This window comes from Labrus bergylta, chromosome 4, assembly GCF_963930695.1.
Source record: "Labrus bergylta chromosome 4, fLabBer1.1, whole genome shotgun sequence".
Taxonomy (NCBI): domain Eukaryota; kingdom Metazoa; phylum Chordata; class Actinopteri; order Labriformes; family Labridae; genus Labrus; species Labrus bergylta.
In genome coordinates, this window is record NC_089198.1 from 642,191 (window position 1) to 668,928 (window position 26,738).

Sequence of the window (26,738 nt, forward strand, 5' to 3'; positions counted from 1 at the left end):
GTTCCAGACCATGGAGCAATTCTTTTTTTTTAATAAAAAAAAGTACAGCACAACGGTAGCTTTAGATAGACTTGATAAACACAGTAAGAAAAAACATGACATGAGAATGAGTCTATTTTCTGTTTTCCCTCCTCCTCCTTAACGAGCTGCTGGCTGTGAGCCAACCTGTGCAGTGAACATCACATTTGATTTTATACCAGGCTTGCCCTTTTGTTTCTGGCTCTGTTCATCACAGCAGTGTCGTTACTTTGGTGTATGCTGTGTCATCTTTCTGAACTGCACACGGCACACCTGCTGCCAGACACGCGACAGACAGACAGACAGTCAGACAGACAGACAGACAGACAGACACTGTTCTTTGTACATGCAGTCCGACGGAGCTAGCTGTGATCATAGAAGAAGAAATGGTAAGTTTAAAGACTTGTTTTCTGCTCAAACTTTAATGTTGTGTTGTGAAGACTAATTTTATACTTTTTAGACCGTGTTACACGATAAAATTAGCATAGTTAAATTCTAAAAACGTAAACTAAGCTGATGAGTTAAAGTTGGCTAGCTAACACTTAGCTATCAGGGGCAGATAATTAGCACAACGTGCTCGTATGTCAAGTTAATCAGGCAGGACAAGGCTAACTTCAGAATTATCATTGGCACAACGTTTTAATGTTGATTTTCTCCATGTATATTTTCTAAAAATAAATATTTTTGGATGAAAATGAAGCCAGTGTTGTGCCACGTAATTTAATTTTTTCTATTTTTTTGATATTACTCCTCTGCACCGTGTGTAAATGCAACGAGTATGACCCCAATTCACACATACTCCGACCGCGCGCTCTGCTGCAATGACATTCCCGAAACGGATCCAGTGGGGATGGGTGAAACCTGATTCATGCTTCTTATGGTCGGCGTGGTGCGGCGACCCCGTCCGCATTGTTAGAAAATGTTGGCGGTGCTCGTCTTCTACCCAACAAGAAGCATGAATCAGGTTTGACTCTGACGGACCGCGGCGCACAGGGAGTACGTGTGAATTCTGGGTTTTTAAAAGGAGTGTGGATTGAAGTTAAAGCACTGTGGTGGCAGGTGTGACTGTGCAGCAGTAGAAGGTTTGATTAGAGATGCATGCTCGAGAATTTATTTATTTATTTTTTGACAAATGATCACTAAATCGTTTTAAATCGTAATGTTTAGTTTAAGTCGGTATAGGCCTTTTATAAAATTAAGCATGTGATGCATCAACATGTTTAGACTCACTTTGTAGAAGTGAATGAATCAACTTTGAATTGACTGGTGTATTTAAACATGTCTACCTATGAATTGTAGATGTTGAAACAGTTAATTTCTCACTCTGAACACACTGAGATGAACATAAACTGACTGTGTTGTTGTTCCCACAGAAAAATGACCTGAGTCCTCCTGCCACTGGTTGCAGCATTCAATACGCTCGTGAGCAAGGTGAGTTGCAATGTTTATTTGAGTTGAGTGAAGATGGAAGTTAGAAGCGATGTAGGTTTACACCAGGGCCTGATATTCAGTTTTTAAATGGGGGAGGGGGGGGTATTCTTCACAAATGGAAGGGTTTCATTTCCACTGGATCAATGTCAGACCAAGATTTAAAAGGCTAGAAGTAGTGGTTGGCGATATAACGATCTTAGATCGTGAAGGATTTTAACTTGCTGACGATCTGCCAAAGCAGAGAGATCGTAGAACCGGGCTAATGTGTTTATTCTATCATGCTGCAGTTTATGCTCCCACACAGACGCGTCTCCCCCTCTGCTCCGCCGAGGTGAAAAGGAAACTTAAGAATTAGTCCGCAAAAACAACACCATCCCGGTTATATGTAACTGTTCTGATATTTTTCCAAACCGTCACGCTGTGAGCAACAGTTAACTTATCTGCATAGTGTGCACAGTTAAGTTTACATCTCAGAGAGCGACACGGAGAGACGTTAACAGTCTGCAGAGAGTCAGACAGAGAGGAGCTCAGACAGACAGTGAGGGGAGATATAACCCCGGTGTTTCAAATGTTGCTGTCGGTGTTTTCTGCTCTCTCTCAGTTTTTAAAAGTTACTTATCAAGCTTCTCCACCTGAAGCTCACCTGTTGTGATAACTGAACCTATAGGGATTACACTAAACGACGTTACAAAGCAGCAGGCAGGTGAGAGTGAGTAACCATGGTGACTGTCTGTCTGTTAATCAACAATGTCCCGCCCCCTCTATGAATTCAACTCTTCTGTCAGTAAAACTTACTTTGATCATGTGTCACAGAATGAACACATTCTGTATTATGTTTGATTATATATAAACTAAACTAAAGTTAGTCCAATGATGTCATAAAAACAACAAAGTCTGCAGAGCCTGTATGAAGCTCCAGCTGGAGGAACTCTGCAGGGCTAAAACAGAACAGAAACACAAGAACTCAAAGTCTACATGTTTTTAAATGAATGCATCACTGCGTGAAAATGTTCCTGATGAACATAAAAAGAGGACACATAACTAAATCATCATTTCAAAGTGGTGAGGAAAACCTTCAAATTGTTCATAAATATTGATCAAATTGAGGGAAAGACATTTCTGTTGCTAAAGATGTTCTTGGTGAGAGACCTCCAGACCTCCTACAAAGATCTTTTTCAAATAGATTAAACTTGTCAGCACAGTTTTTGTGCATTTAAAAACATTAAACAGGGAAATAAGTTTGGTCAAACTGGTCAGTAACTTACAAATCTGTCTAAAGATCAGTATGAAAAAAATCGTGATAAAATCGTGATTTTGCCAAAAACAAATTGTGATATGATATTTTTCCCATATCGCCCACCTCTAACTAGAAGTGCATTTGATCACAATTTCCAAAGAAAAGATTCAGAGTGAGCGATTATTACTAAATTCAACTTGTTCATTATTTAGTATAAAGGTTACCTTGATTATATAGATAATGTAAGCCCCTTAACCCATTGAAATTACAGCTATTCAACAAATAAGACAAATCACCTAAGACCCAGACTACATAACCCATGTAGGATAATGTTAATTAATTTGTGATTAAATAGTTAATTGTGGTTTTCTTTGCAACTTATTTTTGGTTTTGTTCACTAACTACTTTAAGCTGCTCAGTTTGCCGCCCTTTTAGGAGTCGTGTGTGTATTATCCACAAGCACTTGAACTCCCACTCTAAGGCCATGTTCACACTTGGCTTCTTTTTTCAACTGCCAGTGCCTTTTTACATACAACCCTATGGAAAAAGGATGACGCCTTTTCCCTGACCCCTTTTCAGTTGAATTGTTTTAACTTTTCAGAGAAGTGCTGGGTGACGTCAAGCGCTTTTCTGACAGCTGACCAATCAGGACGAGTCGAGTAGGTGCGCGTGTACCTTCCCTATTAACCTACCGGTGTAGTCACTGTATAGTTACCGGTGGCCAAAAAGATGTGGTGCGCCCTCGTCCGTCAACACCCACCAGCTGCGTTCTCAGTCCGCAGCACAGAGAGCACAGCCGGACAGCTGGAGTATGGAGACAAAGGAATTTCTGCGGTAATTTTACAGATTCACTCGTGACAGCACAAGAGAATACAAAGTACGTGGTATAAAACTCAATAAAAACCTTATAAACACATAAACAAACACACAAAGGGTAATTTTTCTGAACCGTCCAAAAGGAGAGTTTTATTCTGTAAATAAACCGGATGTTTTAATGTTGTATTGGTGTCTGACTTCTCGTCCCACTTGTTATTTTCTGTGCTAATTTGATGTGTCGTGCTCGGCCTAAAGGCTCGCAGCATGTCCCACCCCGCCTCCTCCCTGGTCTTTATACCTGTGTGTGTGTTTGTGTACCTCAATATGCAGCAGCAGTAAACTAATGAAATGTTTCACACCGTTGTGATCCATTTGTGGACAAGCCGCGTTAATGATTTAAAACATATCAAAACAATTACCGGTAGTTAGTGCAGGATGGCCAACATGTCCATGAGCTTATTAAATGCAAGTAGTACAAAGAAAAGGGAGACGTTGTCTAGTCCTGAGCTATTCCCACAATCTCTCACCCAAATTTAGGCCATCTGCACTAAACTACATTGCACTCTTCAGTAACTCCATCTGCCTATCAAAACTTATTATACTCGTGATTGCATGGAAGGATTTGTTTATTCATTTTGAGTCGAGTAAGGATTTCATCCTCTGACATCTCTTGCTGGTGTGGAAAAAGGCTTTGACACAGATAATGAAGAGGTAGACATGACATCTTTGGGCTCTGGAAATCAACAGGTAACCACTTTACTACATGCATAACCTTACAGAGTTTACTTTAATAAATACTTTGGGTGAATAGTTTCTGAGCCTGAAAAAAAAAAATAAAGCTGATTCTGATAGTTAAATGTGGTAACTTTTCTACAAAGATGTATCATCTTACCAGAAAATGTATATGAACTTTGCAAATATTACATCTTCATACATCTATCTTTAGTTTACTGACATTTTCCTGTGTTTAAAGTCGTGGTGCAATGGAACACAAATCTCAGGCTCAAACTACAAATCACAATGCATCTCCATGCATCATAATAATCTCACATCCTCAATTGTATTAACTTTACACACATTGATAAAATTCCAAAAATAATAAAACAAGCAGTTAGATAAACCTAAACTCTTTTTTACTTAAGAGAGAGCATGTACAGTAATTCTGTCACAGCACCCCAGATTGAATTCAGGCCTGGGCTGTTGCTGCCTCTTTTTCATCCGCTTTGTCTCTATGCTGTCCTCTCCTATGATGCATAGTTTTTCATAAAAAAAAATGTTGTGTTTTGCAGGCCAGAAGCCGTCATATTCGTCGCCTGAAGAATCTAAAAGCACACCATGAAGTGTGTGAGAGACGCTATAAGAAAGCGCACACAGAGAGGTTAAAAGTCAATAAGGACAGCAACTTGTTTGAACACAACAACCAGAACACGATGGTAAGTTATAAAGCAAATTTTACATTCATAACATAATGTTACAGGTGTGAGATAACTCTTTCCCTGAGGCCTGATAACACCTGGTATGTTGTCTGAATTATCCCACCATTAGTGTCCTTGGTTCAGGTTTAGTTCAGTTGGTATAGTGCCCACTTCTGTAAAGAAGCTGAGTCCTCAACTCCAGCCCTCGCTCCTTTGCTGCATGTCATCCCTACCTTCTCTACGCTGTTTTGCTCTCCTATGTAATCAGGAAGGATGCCAAAACAATGCATCGAGGACATGTTGAGATCCAATTCTACATCACTAATCAAACACAGATATGTTCTGGACCAAAGTGAAAGACGGTTGACAGTGATCAAGGGCAGCAATTAGGTTTCATGTTATCTTTAATTCTCTCTGATCTTTTCTGCTATATCATCTTGGAAATAAAAATGTCCTTGTAATTCTAAGCATGTAAAGGTGTATTTTATGCAACATAGCAGGTTGTGTACTTAAATATGGGAAATAGTAGGTAAAGGATCTTTGTTTATCTCTCACTTGCTCTCTCTCTGCTAAGTCTGCACCACTTTTTGATCATTTAAAATACTTTTTAAATTCAATGAAGGGGAATGAGGTTACATGTTTTTATTGATACCTTAAGTAAATACTCTGTGTCGTTTTCTGTTTAACTAGTTTACATCTGGTTTATAGTATGGTTTCAGTTACATTATTAGTCTTGGCTTTAGATAAAAATGACTACTACATTACTAAAGTGACTATATGAATGTCGGTAGTAATTAATGAATTATACATTCCCCGCTGTAGTTTCCTTGCTAAACAAGTACTATAAAGTAGGGCTATATATAGGATATTGGAAAAAACTGACATTGCAATTTTTTTTTTTCTGCAATATGACAGTTTAATAACCATCTCTCTTGGCTTCTATGGCACCACTCTGAAACAAAACAGTCAAATGTTTGGATCCTACTTAATTTTTAACATTCTAGAAAGATTCAAACAGCCATTATTCTTTATCCCAAGGTTTTTGATCTAAGATCTATCTCATTAATGAATCAAATGAATAAAGTTTACTGCTTCACTCTGTTCAGCTGAATTCTCCCAGACTCCTGAAGAAATGATCACTTACAGACTTTCACCTGTCTGCCACAGATCTGGAGGGCGCTGCCTCTAACCCCGAAACTGTTAAATACAGCCCCTTATATGATGTTAACTATAAGCAAACTGTCAGATTGTCAAAATCCCTGCTCTGCTCACATTCACCGATCTCTCTCTGTCAGTCGCTCGACCAATCAGGCACGTCGCTCTGCCCGACCCTGAAAAATGGCAAAAATGGCTCTTTTTAACAAAGAAGGAAGTTTGCCAACCACTGTAATAACCCAAATCAGAGTAAATGATATTATTCCAGACATGCGTCTTTTGTAGGTGAATCACAGAAAAGAAAAGTACATAATGAATTTTCCTCTTAGCAATCAGCAAAGGAGTTGTAGAATGACGTTTTGAGTTAATTTCCTCCATCTCTCACATACTCTGAATTACATGCTAAATGCTAGTGTAGCACTTTCGCATGTAATAGATCAGAATCTGGGTCGCGATCATGTTATCTTCCGTATTTCCATCTAAAATAATCCTTTTCAATTAAAATTGAAAAATTACCAAATTTGAACTGTGTTTTTCTTCTCAAAATTAGATTTTTGGCCTATGTCTTACTTGCAGATGCCCATCCCCAGAAAATCCTTCTTCAAAAAGCATCCTCCAAGACCCCACATCTCCTTCAGGCTATAGCACCACTACATTATGGTCTTATTTTTGCTTTTCAATCCACAACCATCTTGTGGACTGAAAATATTCTCAAGCACAGTGTCACCAACATATGCGGCAGCGGGAGGAAATGTGACACTCAGCTGTCACTTCAACCTTGCTCCTCAGGACACGGGCGTTATCGACATTGAATGGAGCATCAAGCCTACAGATGTTAATCTACCAGAGACACTCGTCATCTGGTATGCTGCAAATCGCATCTTTGACAACTATGAGGTGTTCGGGTCTAGAGTTCAGTTTGTGTCCTCTAGTCCTGCAACTGGCAACGCTTCAATAAGTATCAGTCACTTGAAAATGACAGACACCAACACCTACCAGTGCAAGGTGAGAAAACTACCTGGAATCCAGAGCCACATCATTCACATGGATGTAATGGAGAGGCCAACTGAACCTGAGTGTTACGTGGAGGGTGTGGTTGAGTTGGATTGTGAGGTGGTATTCAGATGTAGGAGTTCACGAGGCAGCTCCCCCGTGTGGTACAGATGGTCCATGGATGGCACAGGCAAGAGTCTCCCCTCTGATTCCATTGTTGATTCTATAGGAGGTGACCTGTTTTTAACAATCACCGGAAGTTGCCCCAGGGACCTTGGTCTGTACAGCTCAAAACCTTGTGGGTATGAAGTCATGTCTGGTAGCTGTCAGCTTGAAGAACTCAGCAGTTGTTGCAATTTCCACAGCAGTCGTGTGGCTCACGGTCTTCATCATCATCATCATCACAGCCCTCATCGTTTTCCGCTACAAAAGACGTAAGATCGAGACTTTTGGAAATGAGATCTTAGACGACCAACTGCCTCCCCGCACATGGCTGCCCAAAAACAATCACCGGGCTGGGCCTCCAAGGATTCCCAGACAGGTGTGTAATGTGAATGTGGAAGTCAGTAGATGTACTTCATCTAATGGAGCAAGCATGAAAAACGGTTCAGTTACATTCATGTTTTCTGTTTCTGTCAATCAGGACTTCAAGATCAATAAACAGCGGAACCAAAACGAAAACAACTTGGAAAAGGAGAAAGTGTATGTGGAAATGAACGATCTGTATGTGGAAATGAACGATCTGTATGTGGAAATGAACGATCTGTATGTGGAAATGAACGATCTGTATGGGGAAATGGGTCATACGCTACTGTTTCAAACAGAAGTGTGAAAAGTTCAGGAGTGGAGACCGGATGACGAGTGGAGACCCGTCTGGACTCCTCTGCAGTCTGGACTTTTTACGGTTTTGACTTCTTCCTATTTGCAGTGCGTTTGTGTCTTTGCAGCGTGTTTCAGCCTTTGCATTTGCTTTTGAATGTGCAGCATTTCTAAATATGCTGCACATTTTTCTATATCTATATCGTTTCATCAGTTGCTGAGCGTTTGACCCCTACGGGCCACTGTAGTTTATAGATTATAAAAAATGATCAACAGATTTACTGATCATAAACTGTAATCAGTTGATATTTACAGTTGTTACATGCCAAATTGATGGGGAATTATTTCCCAGAGCCCAAATGGGTGTTTTCAACAGCCTATTTTGTCTAGCTAGAATTCCTAAACTTACAGTTCATTTTTATAAGCTGTGCAAAGCAAGTGTTTGAGTTTTTTTTGGCTTGAAGTTAACTATATAATTTTATATACAGTTCACCCATCTTAAGAATTTTGTACTATTGAAATTATGGTATGGAGAGCTATAAAGCTTGTGAACCGTTATACATTTGAAACAAATGTAAATACTGTATTTGGATATATCTCCCAACAAAAAGTATTTTATACTTTTATACTATACAGACTGTGTCTGTCTGTCTGTCTGTCTGTCTGTCTCTGTGTTGGCCGGCCTCTAAAAATTGTGAAATATATTTTCTAATATCTGCCAAGAGAATCTGAAGTCAAGCTGCGGTTATTTTTGACTGAGTTTGTAAACAGTTTGTTCCTTTGGAGAGACTCAGCCTTTGTTTTCTGCAGGTTAAATCTGACGCTCTCTCACTCAATCTCTCTCTCACTCTCTCTCTCTCCCTCTTTCTCTCTCCCCCTCTATCTCTCTCTCTCTACCTCTCTCTCTCGTTCGCTCACTCTCTAGCTTTGTCTCTCTCGCTTGCTTGCTCGCTCTTTAACTCTCTCTCTCTCTCGTTGGCTGTTGTGAAACCTCATTAGCCATGTATGTGTTCCATGGCTTGTTTTTTGTGTTGATCTTTGGAACTAATGTTTTTGCAGCTTGCAGGTTTGTGAACTTACCACACTTAGTGTACGGTTTTTGTACATTTCTTTAATTTGAAACCATAACACTTGAAAGTGTAATATACATGTATATTTGTTTTATAATACAATGCAGTTATAAAATACTTAAAGGCAGCATTGTTATTCATGTTAAGAGCAACACAGAAGATACTGTCATTTTTAAGTACAGTGACTTTGGAATACAGCTCTTCAGTTTTGTATTTACAGTGCAGTAAATGTTTAACAAGAAAGCAAAATAAAAACTGCAGACTAATCCATGAAATACAGACATTTTTTTAAAGCTAATAATTGATTGACTCTAAACTTTCCTTGTATTTCCTTGCTTAAACAAGCCTGTAAATGTATTTAAATTTTTGTTCTTTTGACAAATGTGAAACGGTGACTTCTGGTGGTGGTTTGAAGTAAAACACAATGGGTCTGTCCTCACCGGAATAGAAAAACCAGAAAAAAATTAAGATTTTTAAATTTGTGAAATATTGATACTTGAATACATTTTTGGGATACCAGAGCCCTTTTAGATTTTTTGGAGTTAAAACAAAGTCATGATAACATTCAGAAAATTTTGTCCCCACCTTTCACCTCCTAGCAGGAGTCCCCATGAGGTAGCTTAAACAAGTATGTGTGTGTGTGTTTCTCAGAAGTTCTCCTCTTTAAATCCAGTTTAATCTGATCCTGGATCAGTTGTTATATAAACCTGATCTGACCGTGTTTAACTGGTTTAACCCTGAGATCAGCCAGCGAGCTAAGAACAGCGTGACCCTGAACGCACCACGGAGCCCATTCACATGACACACACACACACACACACACACACACACACACACACACACACACACACACACAGAGACACACACACAGAGCTCACCTGAGTGACGGATCAGAGGAGGCTCTGTCTCATGTTTTTCCATCTTTCTTTTGGGAAAACTTCAGAATCTTAAATCTGGTTTCACTGTTACGCTGACGACACCGAGCTTTATCTCGCCATGCTTGGACTTCCTGCTGTTGAACTCGCATTGGAACCCACATGGCCCAAATCGACCCGGCACTGTTACTATGACCACCCCTCCATGATGAAACGAACGATGACCACATATCTCTCTTTCCCGTCTGACAGCCTTCACTTAAAGGAGCAGTATGTAACTCTGACACCTAGTGGTTAAAATGAGTACTGCACTGTAATCAGCCCATTTCTCAGAGATTCACTGCGAGCTGTCAGCCAATAGGAGGCCATGAACACCTGCCTGGACACACCCCTCTGTGAGTGTGTGTGCTGGATTAGTGACTGAGCGTATTTAAGCTCAGTGTGTGTCAGTGTGTGTCAGCCTGTGTCAGCCTGTGTCAGCGTGTGTCAGCGTGTGTCAGCCTGTGTCAGCGTGTGTCAGCGTGTGTCAGCGTGTGTCAGCCTGTGTCAGCGTGTGTCAGCGTGTGTCAGCCTGTGTCAGCCTGTGTCAGCCTGTGTCAGCCTGTGTCAGCGTGTGTCAGCGTGTGTCAGCCTGTGTCAGCCTGTGTCAGCGTGTGTCAGCCTGTGTCAGCGTGTGTCAGCCTGTGTCAGCGTGTGTCAGCGTGTGTCAGCGTGTGTCAGCCTGTGTCAGCGTGTGTCAGCCTGTGTCAGCGTGTGTCAGCGTGTGTCAGCCTGTGTCAGCGTGTGTCAGCGTGTGTCAGCCTGTGTCAGCGTGTGTCAGCGTGTGTCAGCCTGTGTCAGCCTGTGTCAGCCTGTGTCAGCCTGTGTCAGCGTGTGTCAGCGTGTGTCAGCCTGTGTCAGCCTGTGTCAGCCTGTGTCAGCCTGTGTCAGCCTGTGTCAGCGTGTGTCAGCCTGTGTCAGCGTGTGTCAGCGTGTGTCAGCGTGTGTCAGCCTGTGTCAGCGTGTGTCAGCCTGTGTCAGCCTGTGTCAGCGTGTGTCAGCGTGTGTCAGCGTGTGTCAGCCTGTGTCAGTGTGTGAGAGAGAGCGAGCAGCATGCAGCAGATCTACAGACAGAGCGACGAGCAGTTCGAGGTTTACACCACCGTCTTCTCACCTCAAGGTCGGTACCAGCTGATCGATAACCTGTCAGAGCTGCAGCTCAGCACGCAGCCTCCTGAGTGACGTGTGTGTGTGTGTGTGTCTCTGTGTGTGTGTGTGTGTGTGTGTGTGTGTGTGTGTGTGTGTGTGTGTGTGTGTGTGTCTGTGTGTGTGTCAGTGTGCAGGTCCAGGACGAGGACGACACAAGTGGACGCAGAAAAGGTAGAAAAAACAAAATTCAACTTCACGCTACAATTTTAGAAAGAAACAAGAACCTTAAAAAAACCTTAAAAAAAACCTTAACAAAACCTTAAAGAACTTAAAATCCCTTAAAAACCTTGAAATCCCTTAAATCCCTTAAAAACCTTAAAAACCTTGAAATCCCTTAAAAACCTTGAAATCCCTTAAAAACCTTGAAATCCCTTAAATCCCTTAAAACCCTTAAAAACCTTAAATCCCTTAAATCCCTTAAAAACCTTGAAATCCCTTAAAAACCTTAAATCCCTTAAAAACCTTAAATCCCTTAAAAACCTTAAATCCCTTAAAAACCTTGAAATCCCTTAAATCCCTTAAAAACCTTAAAAACCTTGAAATCCCTTAAAAACCTTGAAATCCCTTAAAAACCTTAAATCCCTTAAATCCCTTAAAAACCTTAAATCCCTTAAATCCCTTAAAAACCTTAAATCCCTTAAATCCCTTAAAAACCTTAAATCCCTTAAATCCCTTAAAAACCTTGAAATCCCTTAAAAACCTTGAAAACCTTAAAAACCTTGAAAACCTTAAATCCCTTAAAAACCTTGAAATCCCTTAAAATCCCTTAAAAACCTTAAAATCCCCTAAAATCCCTTAAAAACCTTAAAATCCCTTAAAAACCCTTAAAAACCTTGAAATCCCTTAAATCCCTTAAAAACCTTGAAAACCTTGAAAACCTTAAATCCCTTAAAAACCTTAAAAACCTTGAAATCCCTTAAAAACCTTAAAAACCTTGAAAACCTTAAATCCCTTAAAAACCTTAAAAACCTTGAAAACCTTGAAAACCTTAAATCCCTTGAAAACCTTAAAAACCTTGAAATCCCTTAAAAACCTTGAAAACCTTAAATCCCTTAAAAACCTTAAAAACCTTGAAAACCTTAAATCCCTTAAAAACCTTAAAAACCTTGAAATCCCTTAAAAACCTTAAAAACCTTGAAAACCTTAAATCCCTTAACCTTAAAAACCTTGAAATCCCTTAAAAACCTTAAAAACCTTGAAAACCTTAAATCCCTTAAAAACCTTAAAAACCTTGAAATCCCTTAAATCCCTTAAAAACCTTGATATCCCTTAAATCCCTTAAAAACCTTGAAATCCCTTAAATCCCTTAAAAACCTTAAAAACCTTGAAAACCTTAAATCCCTTAAAAACCTTAAAAACCTTAAAAACCTTGAAATCCCTTAACAACACCATGTGACGGACGGTTGGGGTTTTTATAATCATGACTTCTCTTAAATATCACTTCCTGTTTGTTCTCTGAATGTAGAACTGAAATGAAAAGATCTGGATGTAGACCTCACACCATCCAGCTGAAAATCAAACTTTTCTATTTATAGACTTTATATATATGAGCAGAGCAACACATAGATATACAGACATAGATATACAGACATAGCTATACAGATAGATATACAGACAGATATACAGACATAGATATACAGATAGATATACAGACAGATATACAGACATAGATATACAGACATAGATATACAGACATAGATATACAGACAGATATACAGACATAGATATACAGACATAGATATACAGATAGATATACAGACAGATAGATATACAGATAGATATACAGACATAGATATACAGACATAGATATACAGACATAGATATACAGACAGATAGATATACAGATAGATATACAGACATAGATATACAGATAGATATACAGACAGATATACAGACATAGATATACAGATAGATATACAGACATAGATATACAGACATAGATATACAGACAGATATACAGACATAGATATACAGACATAGATATACAGACAGATAGATATACAGACAGATATACAGACAGATATACAGACATAGATATACAGATAGATATACAGACAGATATACAGACAGATATACAGACATAGATATACAGACAGATATACAGACATAGATATACAGATAGATATACAGACAGATAGATATACAGACAGATATACAGACATAGATATACAGATAGATATACAGACAGATAGATATACAGACAGATAGATATACAGATAGATATAAAGACAGATAGATATACAGACAGATATACAGATAGATATACAGACAGATAGATATACAGACAGATATACAGATAGATATACAGATAGATGTACAGACATGGATATACAGATAGATATACAGACAGATAGATATACAGATAGATATACAGACAGATAGATATACAGACAGATAGATATACAGATAGATATAAAGACAGATAGATATACAGACAGATAGATATACAGACAGATATACAGACAGATAGATATACAGACAGATAGATATACAGACATAGATATACAGACAGATATACAGACATAGATCTACAGACATAGATATACAGACAGATATACAGACATAGATATAGAGACATAGATATACAGATAGATATACAGAGAGATATACAGACATAGATATACAGACATAGATATACAGACAGATATACAGACATAGATATACAGACATAGATATACAGACAGATATACAGACATAGATATACAGACATAGATATACAGATAGATATACAGACAGATATACAGACATAGATATACAGACATAGATATACAGACAGATATACAGACATAGATATACAGACATAGATATACAGACAGATATACAGACATAGATATACAGACAGATATACAGACATAGATATACAGACAGATATACAGACAGATATACAGACATAGATATACAGACATAGATATACAGACAGATAGATATACAGATAGATATACAGACAGATATACAGACATAGATATACAGATAGATATACAGACAGATAGATATACAGATAGATATACAGACAGATAGATATACAGACAGATAAATATACAGATAGATATAAAGACAGATAGATATACAGACAGATATACAGATAGATATACAGACAGATAGATATACAGACAGATATACAGATAGATATACAGATAGATATACAGACAGATAGATATACAGATAGATATACAGACAGATAGATATACAGACAGATAGATATAAAGACAGATAGATATACAGACAGATAGATATACAGACAGATATACAGACAGATAGATATACAGACAGATAGATATACAGACATAGATATACAGACAGATATACAGACATAGATCTACAGACATAGATATACAGATAGATATACAGACAGATATACAGACATAGATATACAGACATAGATATACAGATAGATATACAGACAGATAGATATACAGATAGATATACAGACATAGATATACAGATAGATATACAGACAGATAGATAGATATACAGATAGATATACAGACAGATAGATATACAGACAGATAGATATACAGATAGATATAAAGACAGATAGATATACAGACAGATAGATATACAGACAGATATACAGACAGATAGATATACAGACAGATAAATATACAGACAGATAGATATACAGACAGATAGATATACAGACAGAGAGATATACAGACAGACAGATATACAGATAGATATACAGACAGACAGATATACAGACAGATATACAGACAGATAGATATACAGACAGATAGATATACAGATAGATATACAGACAGACAGATATACAGACAGATATACAGACAGATAGATATATAGATAGATATACAGATAGATATACAGACAGACAGATATACAGATAGATATACAGATAGATATACAGATAGATATACAGACAGACAGATAGATATATAGATAGATATACAGATAGATATACAGACAGATAGATATACAGATAGATATACAGACAGATATAAAGACAGATAGATATACAGACAGACAGATATACAGACAGATATACAGACAGATAGATATACAGACAGATATACAGACAGATATAAAGACAGATAGATTTACAGACAGATAGATATACAGATAGATATACAGACAGATAGATATACAGATAGATATACAGATAGATATACAGACAGATAGATATACAGACAGATATACAGATAGATATACAGACAGATATACAGACAGATATACAGATAGATATACAGACAGATATACAGATAGATATACAGATAGATATACAGACATAGATATACAGACATAGATATACAGATAGATATACAGACAGATAGATATACAGATAGATATACAGATAGATATACAGATAGATATACAGACATAGATATACAGACATAGATATACAGATAGATATACAGACAGATAGATATACAGATAGATATACAGATAGATTTACAGACATAGATATACAGATAGATATACAGACAGATAGATAGATATACAGATAGATATACAGACAGATAGATATACAGATAGATATACAGATAGATATACAGACAGATATACAGACATAGATATACAGACATAGATATACAGATAGATATACAGACAGATAGATATACAGATAGATATACAGATAGATATACAGACATAGATATACAGATAGATATACAGACAGATAGATAGATATACAGATAGATATACAGACATAGATATACAGACAGATAGATATACAGATAGATATAAAGACAGATAGATATACAGACAGATAGATATACAGACAGATAGATATACAGACAGATATACAGACAGATATACAGACAGATAGATATACAGACAGATAGATATACAGACAGATAGATATACAGACAGATATACAGACAGATAGATATACAGACAGATATACAGACAGAGAGATATACAGACAGAGAGATATACAGATAAATATACAGACAGAGAGATATACAGACAGACAGATATACAGATAGATATACAGACAGACAGATATACAGACAGATATACAGACAGATAGATATACAGACAGATAGATATACAGATAGATATACAGACAGACAGATATACAGACAGATATACAGACAGATAGATATACAGATAGATATACAGACAGACAGATAGATATATAGATAGATATACAGACAGACAGATATACAGACAGATATACAGACAGATAGATATACAGATAGATATACAGACAGATAGATATACAGATAGATATACAGACAGATATAAAGACAGATAGATATACAGACAGACAGATAGATATATAGATAGATATACAGACAGACAGATATACAGACAGATATACAGACAGATAGATATATAGATAGATATACAGATAGATATACAGACAGATAGATATACAGATAGATATACAGACAGACAGATAGATATATAGATAGATATACAGACAGACAGATATACAGACAGATATACAGACAGATAGATATATAGATAGATATACAGATAGATATACAGACAGATAGATATACAGATAGATATACAGACAGATATAAAGACAGATAGATATACAGACAGACAGATATACAGACAGACAGATATACAGACAGATATACAGACAGATAGATATACAGACAGATAGATATACAGACAGATAGATATACAGACAGATATACAGACAGATATAAAGACAGATAGATTTACAGACAGATAGATATACAGATAGATATACAGACAGATAGATATACAGATAGATATAAAGACAGATAGATATACAGACAGATAGATATACAGATAGATATACAGACAGATAGATATACAGACAGACAGATATACAGACAGAGAGATATACAGACAGACAGATATGTACAGATAGATATACAGACAGATAGATATACAGATAGATATACAGACAGATAGATATACAGACAGATAGATATACAGATAGATATACAGACAGATAGATATACAGACAGATAGATATACAGACAGATATATAGACAGATAGATATACAGACAGATAGATATACAGACAGACAGATATACAGATAGATATACAGACAGATAGATATACAGATAGATATACAGACAGATAGATATACAGATAGATATACAGATAGATATACAGACAGATATGTACAGATAGATATACAGACAGATAGATATACAGATAGATATACAGATAGATATACAGATAGATATACAGACAGATATGTACAGATAGATATACAGACAGATAGATATACAGATAGATATACAGACAGATAGATATACAGACAGACAGATATACAGATAGATATACAGACAGATAGATATAAAGACAGATAGATATACAGACAGATAGATATACAGATAGATATACAGATAGATAGATATACAGATAGATATACAGACAGATATACAGACAGATATACAGACAGATAGATATAAAGACAGATAGATATACAGACAGATAGATATACAGATAGATATACAGACAGATATACAGACAGATAGATATAAAGACAGATAGATATACAGACAGATAGATATACAGATAGATATACAGACAGATAGATATACAGACAGACAGATATACAGACAGAGAGATATGTACAGATAGATATACAGATAGATAGATATACAGATAGATATACAGATAGATAGATATACAGATAGATAGATATACAGACAGATAGATATACAGATAGATATACAGACAGATAGATATACAGACAGATATACAGACAGAGAGATATACAGATAGATAGATATACAGATAGATATACAGATAGATATACAGACATAGATATACAGATAGATATACAGACAGATAGATAGATATACAGATAGATATACAGACAGATAGATATACAGACAGATAGATATACAGATAGATATAAAGACAGATAGATATACAGACAGATAGATATACAGACAGATAGATATACAGACAGATATACAGACAGATATACAGACAGATAGATATACAGACAGATAGATATACAGACAGATAGATATACAGACAGATAGATATACAGACAGATATACAGACAGAGAGATATACAGACAGAGAGATATACAGATAAATATACAGACAGAGAGATATACAGACAGACAGATATACAGATAGATATACAGACAGACAGATATACAGACAGATATACAGACAGATAGATATACAGACAGATAGATATACAGATAGATATACAGACAGACAGATATACAGACAGATATACAGACAGATAGATATATAGATAGATATACAGATAGATATACAGACAGATAGATATACAGATAGATATACAGACAGACAGATAGATATATAGATAGATATACAGATAGATATACAGACAGATAGATATACAGATAGATATACAGACAGATATAAAGACAGATAGATATACAGACAGACAGATATACAGACAGACAGATATACAGACAGATATACAGACAGATAGATATACAGACAGATAGATATACAGACAGATATACAGACAGATATAAAGACAGATAGATTTACAGACAGATAGATATACAGATAGATATACAGACAGATAGATATACAGACAGATAGATATACAGATAGATATAAAGACAGATAGATATACAGACAGATAGATATACAGATAGATATACAGACAGATAGATATACAGACAGACAGATATACAGACAGAGAGATATACAGACAGAGAGATATGTACAGATAGATATACAGACAGATAGATATACAGATAGATATACAGACAGATAGATATACAGATAGATATAAAGACAGATAGATATACAGACAGATATACAGATAGATATACAGACAGATAGATATAAAGACAGATAGATATACAGACAGATAGATATACAGATAGATATACAGATAGATAGATATACAGACAGATATACAGACAGATAGATATAAAGACAGATAGATATACAGACAGATAGATATACAGACAGACAGATATACAGACAGAGAGATATGTACAGATAGATATACAGACAGATATACAGACAGACAGATATACAGACAGAGAGATATACAGATAGATAGATATACAGACAGACAGATATACAGATAGATATACAGATAGATATACAGACAGATAGATATACAGACAGATATACAGATAGATATACAGATAGATATACAGACAGACAGATATACAGACAGAGAGATATGTACAGATAGATAGATATACAGACAGATATGTTTGTGTCTCTGTGTGTGTGTGTGTGTGTGTGTGTGTGTGTGTGTGTGTGTGTCTCTGTGTGTGTGTCTCTGTGTGTGTGTGTCTCTGTGTGTGTGTGTGTGTGTGTGTGTCTCTGTGTGTGTGTGTGTCTCTCTGTTTGTGTGTGTGTGTCTCTGTGTGTGTGTGTGTGTGTGTCTCTGTGTGTGTGTGTGTGTGTGTGTGTGTGTGTGTGTCTCTGTGTGTATGTGTTTCTCTGTGTGTGTGTGTGTGTGTGTGTGTGTGTGTGTGTCTGTGTGTGTGTGTGTGTGTGTGTGTCTCTGTGTGTGTGTGTGTGTGTGTGTGTGTGTGTGTGTGTTTGTGTGTGTGTGTGTCTCTCTGTGTGCGTGTGTGTTAATGCTTGTTACATCAGTGTGACCTGAGTATTTTCAGCCTGCTAAGCAGCTGCTATTTAAAGCAGATTAAAGCTGGCACACTGATGTATGATTCACACACACACGCACGCACGCACGCGCACACAGACACACCCACACACACACACAGCCTCTCGTCCAATCAGAACACTCGGTCAGAACTAGCTGCTGTTAATAAAGCGATAGAGACGATGAGGTGTGGGCTGTGATTGGCAGGTGGTGGTCGCCGTGCAGCAGTATCGTTCCCGCTGGCCGAAGGAGCTGGACCTGAACCAGGGAGACCTGATCCAGGTCCTCTACAAGGAGGACGCCACCTGGTGGTTCGGACGGCTCACAGTCGGACAGGAGGGATATTTTCCTGCAGAGTGCGTGGAGCCGCTGCAGGTAAGAACGATCCTAATAACAACAGAGAGCCGCTCTGAGGACGGAGGAGGAGACGTTAACTTCCACTGGAACATCATGACAATATAAAACTGGCAATCTCCGAGTTTTATAATCTCGTACACACACACACACTATATTTATAATGCACTCATCTGCCCTCTGGGCGGCGCTACAGAGCACGGAGGGGGAAAGGTCGGATCCCTGCGATCAGTGTTTTTGTCTTAGCTTTGTGCTAACATGCTAATGTGTAGCGTAGCAGCTGATTGGCTGTGATGTATCTTGATCTATACGCAGCAGGGCAGAGCTTCATCCGGAGCCACGCCCACATTCCTGAGGAGAGGGTCGGTACCGACAACAGTCGCCCCCTGTGGCTGTACGAGGTAACTGCACCTATACAATGTGGCCAGTAGGGGTCACTCTGAGCATGTTTTATTTTATATACAGTGGCAAAACTTTATTTAAAAACCAAGCAGAGACAGATTAAAAAATATATAAATATTTAAACTCAAAGCTCTTAAAAATAAAAACTGATGTGCACGCTTAATGGACGGAGGCTGTAGTCATAAAGGCGGGCGGCCCAGGTTTGAATCCGACCTCTGGCTCCTTTCCCGTACGTCATTCTCTCTCTCTCTCTCTCTCATTTCTGACTCTTTGGTGTGTCTCTCAGGAACACAAAGCTTTTCTGTCTGTTTTGACCTTTTGTTCACAAACGCCGTTTTAGGTCACTGAAAACACCCCTTTTGTAAAACTCCTTCCAGGGTGACGATGTTCAGAAACTCAGTTCAAGGTTCGCGATGCAGTTTACGTGAGATTAGTGCGATGGCAGACGTAACCAAACTAGCGCTGGTGCTAACGATGCTAACTGGACTTTTTACACGCTCTCACACACCGTTACTCTGCCACTATGCTGACGAGCAGAGACGCCTGACTGGACGATGAGGGGCGATACGGTCCGATGGTGGAGGCTTGGCGTCGGGCGGTGGTTAAGGGACAATACGGTCCGTCTGACTTTGTAAAATGAAATGGTCACTGCAGAGGAATGGCGAGAACATTTTAGCATGTCAAGGACGTCTTTGTTGACCTGGCGAGCTCATGACAGCCGCAACAGTGCGTTTTGCGTTTCCATGTGGACGAAGATGTTTAAGAGAGTCGGGTGTGTGTGGACGGGATCATCAAGAAAACCTCTATTTAAAATAAACCCCGCCTACTTGTGGACTAATTAAACTTTATTAAACGTTTGTGTAAACGCTCGCTCTCCTTCACACTGACGTCTTTCACACTTAAACAACACTGCACATAAATGTTGCCATGACAACCAGGAAAGTAGACGGGCTAACTGGCTGCTTTGTAACTGAAGGCTGCTGAGTGAACTAGTGCCATAGTTACATAGTCCTGAAAATAGGTGACCGGGCCGTTCAGTGGACGCCATGAGAGAGACGCCATTCTCCCTGTTGGAGGTTATTGTGCTATTGGATCGACTTTGAAACAAATATCAAACTGACGTTTTGTCCCCTCAGTGGTCACAGGACTCCAAAGCTGCTCAGGAAAAACAGCATCCGGTATCCGCTGGGACTCGACGGGTCCACCGGGGGGTCTGCGGCTCCGTCTCGCAGTTCCCCGAGTCTCCTCCACCGAGTCCTCGCCAAGTCCAGGAGGAAGAGCTGCCCCCACCTTTCTCAACCCCATCCAAACATGGGGTCCATCAACACTGCATTCCAGCCGGATTAGACCGACCTTTACGAGTCCCGCCCTCAGAATCATCGAGTCCTCTAGTTTTTTATTGGCTCAAATTCTTTTTAATCAAATATTAAACCTCGGGTTTGACCTTCCAGTCTGAGGAGACGTTCCAGTCCCTGTGGTCACATCCCAGGGGGAGCTCGTGCTCAGACATACCCGATTGTTCAGGTCATGTCTGAGTCTCCCAGGTCGAGTCAAATCCAACAGGTCATGTTCAGGTCACAGAGGTCTTGTTTGAGTCATGAGGTCCAAACTAAGTTATCAAGATCGAGTTTCTGGTGACCTCCAAGTCTCTGATGTTTTCATCTAAGTCTTGAGTCCTTACTAATCATATATATACCACAGTAACCTGAGACAAGTCACACAGATCATGTCATACAAGTCCCCCGTCAGAGTGAAGTCTCATATACTTGCTTGAAGTTCCAGTCATGGCCTTTGGCGTCCTAGTTGCTCAAGCCTACTCAAGTCACTGCTTTAGCCAGTAAGGTCATGTCCAAGTCACTAGGATCAAGTCATAGTCCTTCCTAGTATCTGACATAAAGTCATAGTCGCAAGATCATGTCTAAGTCCTTGAGATCATGTCCAAGTCCCTGAGGTGAGGTCCTAGTCCCTGAGATCACGTCCAAGTCCCTGAGGTCATTTCAAAGTCCCTGGGGTCAGGTCCTAGTCCCTGAGATCATGTCCAAGTCCCTGAGGTCATTTCAAAGTCCCTGAGGTCATTTTAAAGTCCCTGAGGTCAATTTAAAGTCTCTGAGGTCAGGGTCTAGTCCCTGGAATCATGTCCAAGTCCTTGAGATCAGGTCCTAGTCCCTGAGCTCACGTCCAAGTCCTTGAGGTCATTTCAAAGTCTCTGAGGTCAGGTCCTAGTCCCTGAGATCATGTCCAAGTCCCTGAGGTCATTTCAAAGTCCCTGGGGTCAGGTCCTAGTCCCTGAGGTCATGTCCAAGTTCCTGGGTTCATTTAAAAGTCTCTGAGGTCATGTCAAAGTCCCTGGAATCATGTCCAAGTCCTTGAGGTCAGGTCCTAGTCCCTGAGGTCAGGTCCTAGTCCCTGAGATCATGTCCAAGTCCCTGAGGTCATTTCAAAGTCCCTGAGGTCAGGTCCTAGTCCCTGAGATCATGTCCAAGTCCCTGAGGTCAGGTCCTAGTCCCTGAGATCATGTCCAAGTCCCTGAGGTCATTTCAAAGTCCCTGAGCTCATTTTAAAGTCTCTGAGGTCAGGGTCTAGTCCCTGGAATCATGTCCAAGTCCTTGAGGTCATGTCCTAGTCCCTGAGGTCAGGTCCTAGTCCCTGAGATCATGTCAAAGTCCCTGGGGTCAGGTTCTAGTCCCTGAGGTCATGTCTAAGTCCCTGAGATCATTTCAAAGTCCCTGAGATCATTTCAAAGTCCCTGAGGTCATTTCAAAGTCTCTGAGGTCAGGTCCTAGTCCCTGAGATCATGTCCAAGTCCCTGGAATCATGTCCAAGTCTTTGAGGTCAGGTCCTAGTCCCTGAGGTCAGGTCCTAGTCCCTGAGATCATGTCAAAGTCCCTGGAATCATGTCAAAGTCCCTGGGGTCAGGTTCTAGTCCCTGAGGTCATGTCCAAGTCCCTGGGTTCAGGTTCTAGTCCCTGAGGTCATGTCCAAGTCCCTGGGGTCATTTCAAAGTCTCTGAGGTCAGGTCAAAGTCCCTGAGATCATGTCCAAGTCCCTGAGGTCATTTCAAAGTCCCTGAGGTCAGGTCCTAGTCCCTGAGATCATGTCCAAGTCCCTGAGGTCATTTCAAAGTCCCTGAGGTCAGGTCCTAGTCCCTGAGATCATGTCCAAGTCCCTGAGATCATTTCAAAGTCCCTGCGGTCAGGTCCTAGTCCCTGAGATCATGTCCAAGTCCCTGGGGTCATTTCAAAGTCTGTGAGGTCAGGTCCAAGTCCCTGAGATCATGTCAAAGTCCTTGAGGTCAGGTCCTAGTCCCTGAGATCATGTCAAAGTCCTTGAGGTCAGGTCCTAGTCCCTGAGATCATGTCCAAGTCCCTGAGGTCATTTCAAAGTCCCTGAGCTCATTTTAAAGTCTCTGAGGTCAGGGTCTAGTCCCTGGAATCATGTCCAAGTCCCTGAGGTCATTTCAAAGTCCCTGGGGTCAGGTCCTAGTCCCTGAGATCATGTCCAAGTCCCTGAGGTCATTTCAAAGTCCCTGGGGTCAGGTCCTAGTCCCTGAGATCATGTCCAAGTCCCTGGGGTCATTTCAAAGTCTCTGAGGTCAGGTCCAAGTCCCTGAGATCATGTCAAAGTCCTTGAGGTCAGGTCCTAGTCCCTGAGATCATGTCCAAGTCCTTGTGGTCAGGTCCAAGTCCCTGAGATCATGTCCAAGTCCCTGAGGTCATTTCAAAGTCTCTGAGGTCAGGTCCTAGTCCCTGAGATCATGTCCAAGTCCCTGAGGTCATTTCAAAGTCCCTGAGGTCAGGTCCTAGTCCCTGAGATCATGTCCAAGTCCCTGAGGTCATTTCAAAGTCCTTGAGGTCAGGTCCAAGTCCCTGAGATCATGTCCAAGTCCCTGAGGTCATTTCAAAGTCCCTGAGGTCAGGTCCTAGTCCCTGAGATCATGTCCAAGTCCCTGGGGTCATTTCAAAGTCTCTGAGGTCAGGTCCAAGTCCCTGAGATCATGTCAAAGTCCTTGAGGTCAGGTCCTAGTCCCTGAGATCATGTCCAAGTCCCTGAGGTCATTTCAAAGTCCCTGGGGTCAGGTCCTAGTCCCTGAGATCATGTCCTAGTCCCTGAGATCATGTCCAAGTCCCTGAGGTCATTTCAAAGTCCCTGGGGTCAGGTCCTAGTCCCTGAGATCATGTCCAAGTCCCTGGGGTCATTTCAAAGTCTCTGAGGTCAGGTCCAAGTCCCTGAGATCATGTCAAAGTCCTTGAGGTCAGGTCCTAGTCCCTGAGATCATGTCCAAGTCCTTGTGGTCAGGTTCAAGTCCCTGAGATCATGTCCAAGTCCCTGAGGTCATTTCAAAGTCTCTGAGGTCAGGTCCTAGTCCCTGAGATCATGTCCAAGTCCCTGAGGTCATTTCAAAGTCCCTGAGGTCAGGTCCTAGTCCCTGAGATCATGTCCAAGTCCCTGAGGTCATTTCAAAGTCCTTGAGGTCAGGTCCTAGTCCCTGAGATCATGTCCAAGTCCCTGAGGTCATTTCAAAGTCCCTGAGGTCAGGTCCTAGTCCCTGAGATCATGTCCAAGTCCCTGGGGTCATTTCAAAGTCTCTGAGGTCAGGTCCAAGTCCCTGAGATCATGTCAAAGTCCCTGAGCTCATTTTAAAGTCCCTGGGGTCAGGTCCTAGTCCCTGAGATCATGTCCAAGTCCCTGAGGTCATTTCAAAGTCTCTGAGGTCAGGTCCAAGTCCCTGAGATCATGTCAAAGTCCTTGAGGTCAGGTCCTAGTCCCTGAGGTCAAAGAGGAACTCCAGTGCTTGCAGAGATTACTTTCAAGTCATTTATGTAAAGTCCATGAGGCAGCAGGTTGAATTGAGGAGGACGAGTCAGAAGTTTCTGATTTTGAACTGAACTGTCTTCAGATCAGAACCCGACCAAAGATGGTGGAACTTGTTTTCATCTGGACTCAGAGAAGGATAGACACTAAAGTCTCGGATTGTACCTGAAGGTCTCGTAAAGACAGATAGTTGCTGATGTGAAAATTTGTCTTCAATAAAACATCAAAATAAAAACACGGCCATGTTGGTTTTCTGTTTATTGCACATCTTAAAAATCTCCTCAGACGAGTCAGTCGTTCAACTGAAAATAAATCATTCCACGTTTTTATGTCCAAAACTATTTCAATAAAAAATAATAAATAAATCAAGTTGCATTGAAATATACTAATACAGCTATATTCACTTTACGTTCCACAGAAGGAATTGTTGAGGTCAAGAAAGATTCATTCCAAAGTGCAAAAGTAAGTTTTAAATATAAAGTGTCTCTGTGTCAAGGATTGAAAGGATGTTGACAGAATATGAAACTACAAAGCTGCCGGAATTCAAGAAATAAATATGAATAATTACATTTAGCAGAGAGTCTGAAGACACGATGTCTGAAGAGATAAAGATCATTTAAAAATCTATCAAATACCTGACAACGCAAGAAATAGTTCATTAAAAAGTTTAAAAAGTTCAAACTCTTTGTATTGTTGTTAAAACGGTTACTGTCAAATAAAATCAATTTGACATAAAAACATAAAAACAGCTCAATAAATCAACGAAACCTGTCAGAGCGGCTGACATCACAGACTGAGGGAGTCTCGGAGCAGCGAGCGTCTCGACACTCAGATGATTTCAGGATGAAATAATCAACATGCTGACTCATGATTCGCAGCTCGAATCGGCACTCTGAAGCTTCCTCACAATCACTGCGTTCGTCAGATTAAAAAATTAAAAGAGCGGACGGCGGACCTGCTGCTGACCACGAGGACAGATGAAGATGATAAAAGAGCAGACAAGTCTGAAAAACAAGAAAACAGAGTTATTATAAATTTAGAAGAAGAAAATAAACTTTATTAATCCTGTGAGGGGAAATTCAATGTTACACTGTTGTTGAACATGCTACACACGCACAGATAGGATGCTGTGGACATGCACCGATGGAGGGATGTCAGAGTGGGGGGGCTGTACACAGCGAGGTTGTGCCTTACTCAAGGGCACTTTTATTTGCACTGTCAATGTGAACATGTGGAAACTCAAAATGTATTTTTTGTTCTAATCCAATTAATTGATTAATCAAAAAAATAATCAACCGATTAATCGGTTATTAAAATAATCGTTAGCTGCAGCCCTCCGGGCCTTCAGTCCATCCTGTCAGACCAGTCTAACTGTCCTCCTCCTCTTCCGTCATAATCATGATGTCAACATAAACATCTGTCACATGATCCAGACTGACCTGTGGAGGACGAAGATCAGGGCTCCGCGTAGAGTCGGGCCTGCTCTGTCAGACTCTTCTGATCGTCTGTTTTCCCAAACATCACCTCATGCAGCTCGCCACTCAGCTGCACACACACACACACACACACACACACACACACACACACACACACACACACACACACACACACACACACACACACACACACACACACAC

The 26,738-nt window shown here is 39.7% G+C and overlaps 2 protein-coding genes and 1 long non-coding RNA gene across 4 annotated transcripts in view; 2 read left to right on the forward strand and 1 right to left on the reverse strand.

The window, feature by feature from the left end:
* Positions 1–252: 252 nt before the first annotated feature.
* On the forward strand, positions 253–4,930 carry LOC114921886 (uncharacterized). The gene is made up of 3 exons (XR_003810180.2): positions 253–407; positions 1,392–1,449; positions 4,792–4,930. It is a non-coding gene; the product is annotated as an uncharacterized lncRNA (long non-coding RNA).
* A 5,851-nt stretch (positions 4,931–10,781) lies between these two features.
* Positions 10,782–25,334, forward strand: LOC136178956 (uncharacterized si:dkey-97a13.12). 2 transcript variants are annotated; one of them, XR_010666269.1, is made up of 6 exons: positions 10,782–10,988; positions 11,145–11,188; positions 19,741–19,908; positions 20,203–20,288; positions 21,426–24,905; positions 25,006–25,334. XR_010666269.1 is itself a non-coding variant. In XM_065953453.1 (5 exons), the coding sequence occupies exons 1-5, from the start codon at positions 10,922–10,924 to the stop codon at positions 21,634–21,636; spliced, it is 576 nt and encodes a 191-aa protein (XP_065809525.1). In that variant the 5' UTR covers positions 10,782–10,921; the 3' UTR covers positions 21,637–25,334. The 2 variants fall into 2 exon arrangements, 1 of the variants encoding a protein (XP_065809525.1); XM_065953453.1 differs by having other exon boundaries at positions 21,426–25,334.
* Positions 25,335–25,348: 14 nt separating this feature from the next.
* LOC110003772 (transcriptional activator Myb-like) overlaps positions 25,349–26,738 on the reverse strand; it is a 19,576-nt gene continuing 18,186 nt past the window's right edge. Inside the window, exons 14-15 of the mRNA XM_065953454.1 lie at positions 26,541–26,646; positions 25,349–26,105 (exon numbers count right to left, since the gene is read on the reverse strand). Coding sequence (XP_065809526.1) covers positions 26,557–26,646 — 90 coding nt within the window. The 3' untranslated portion in view covers positions 25,349–26,105; positions 26,541–26,556. The remainder of the gene's footprint in view (positions 26,106–26,540; positions 26,647–26,738) is intronic.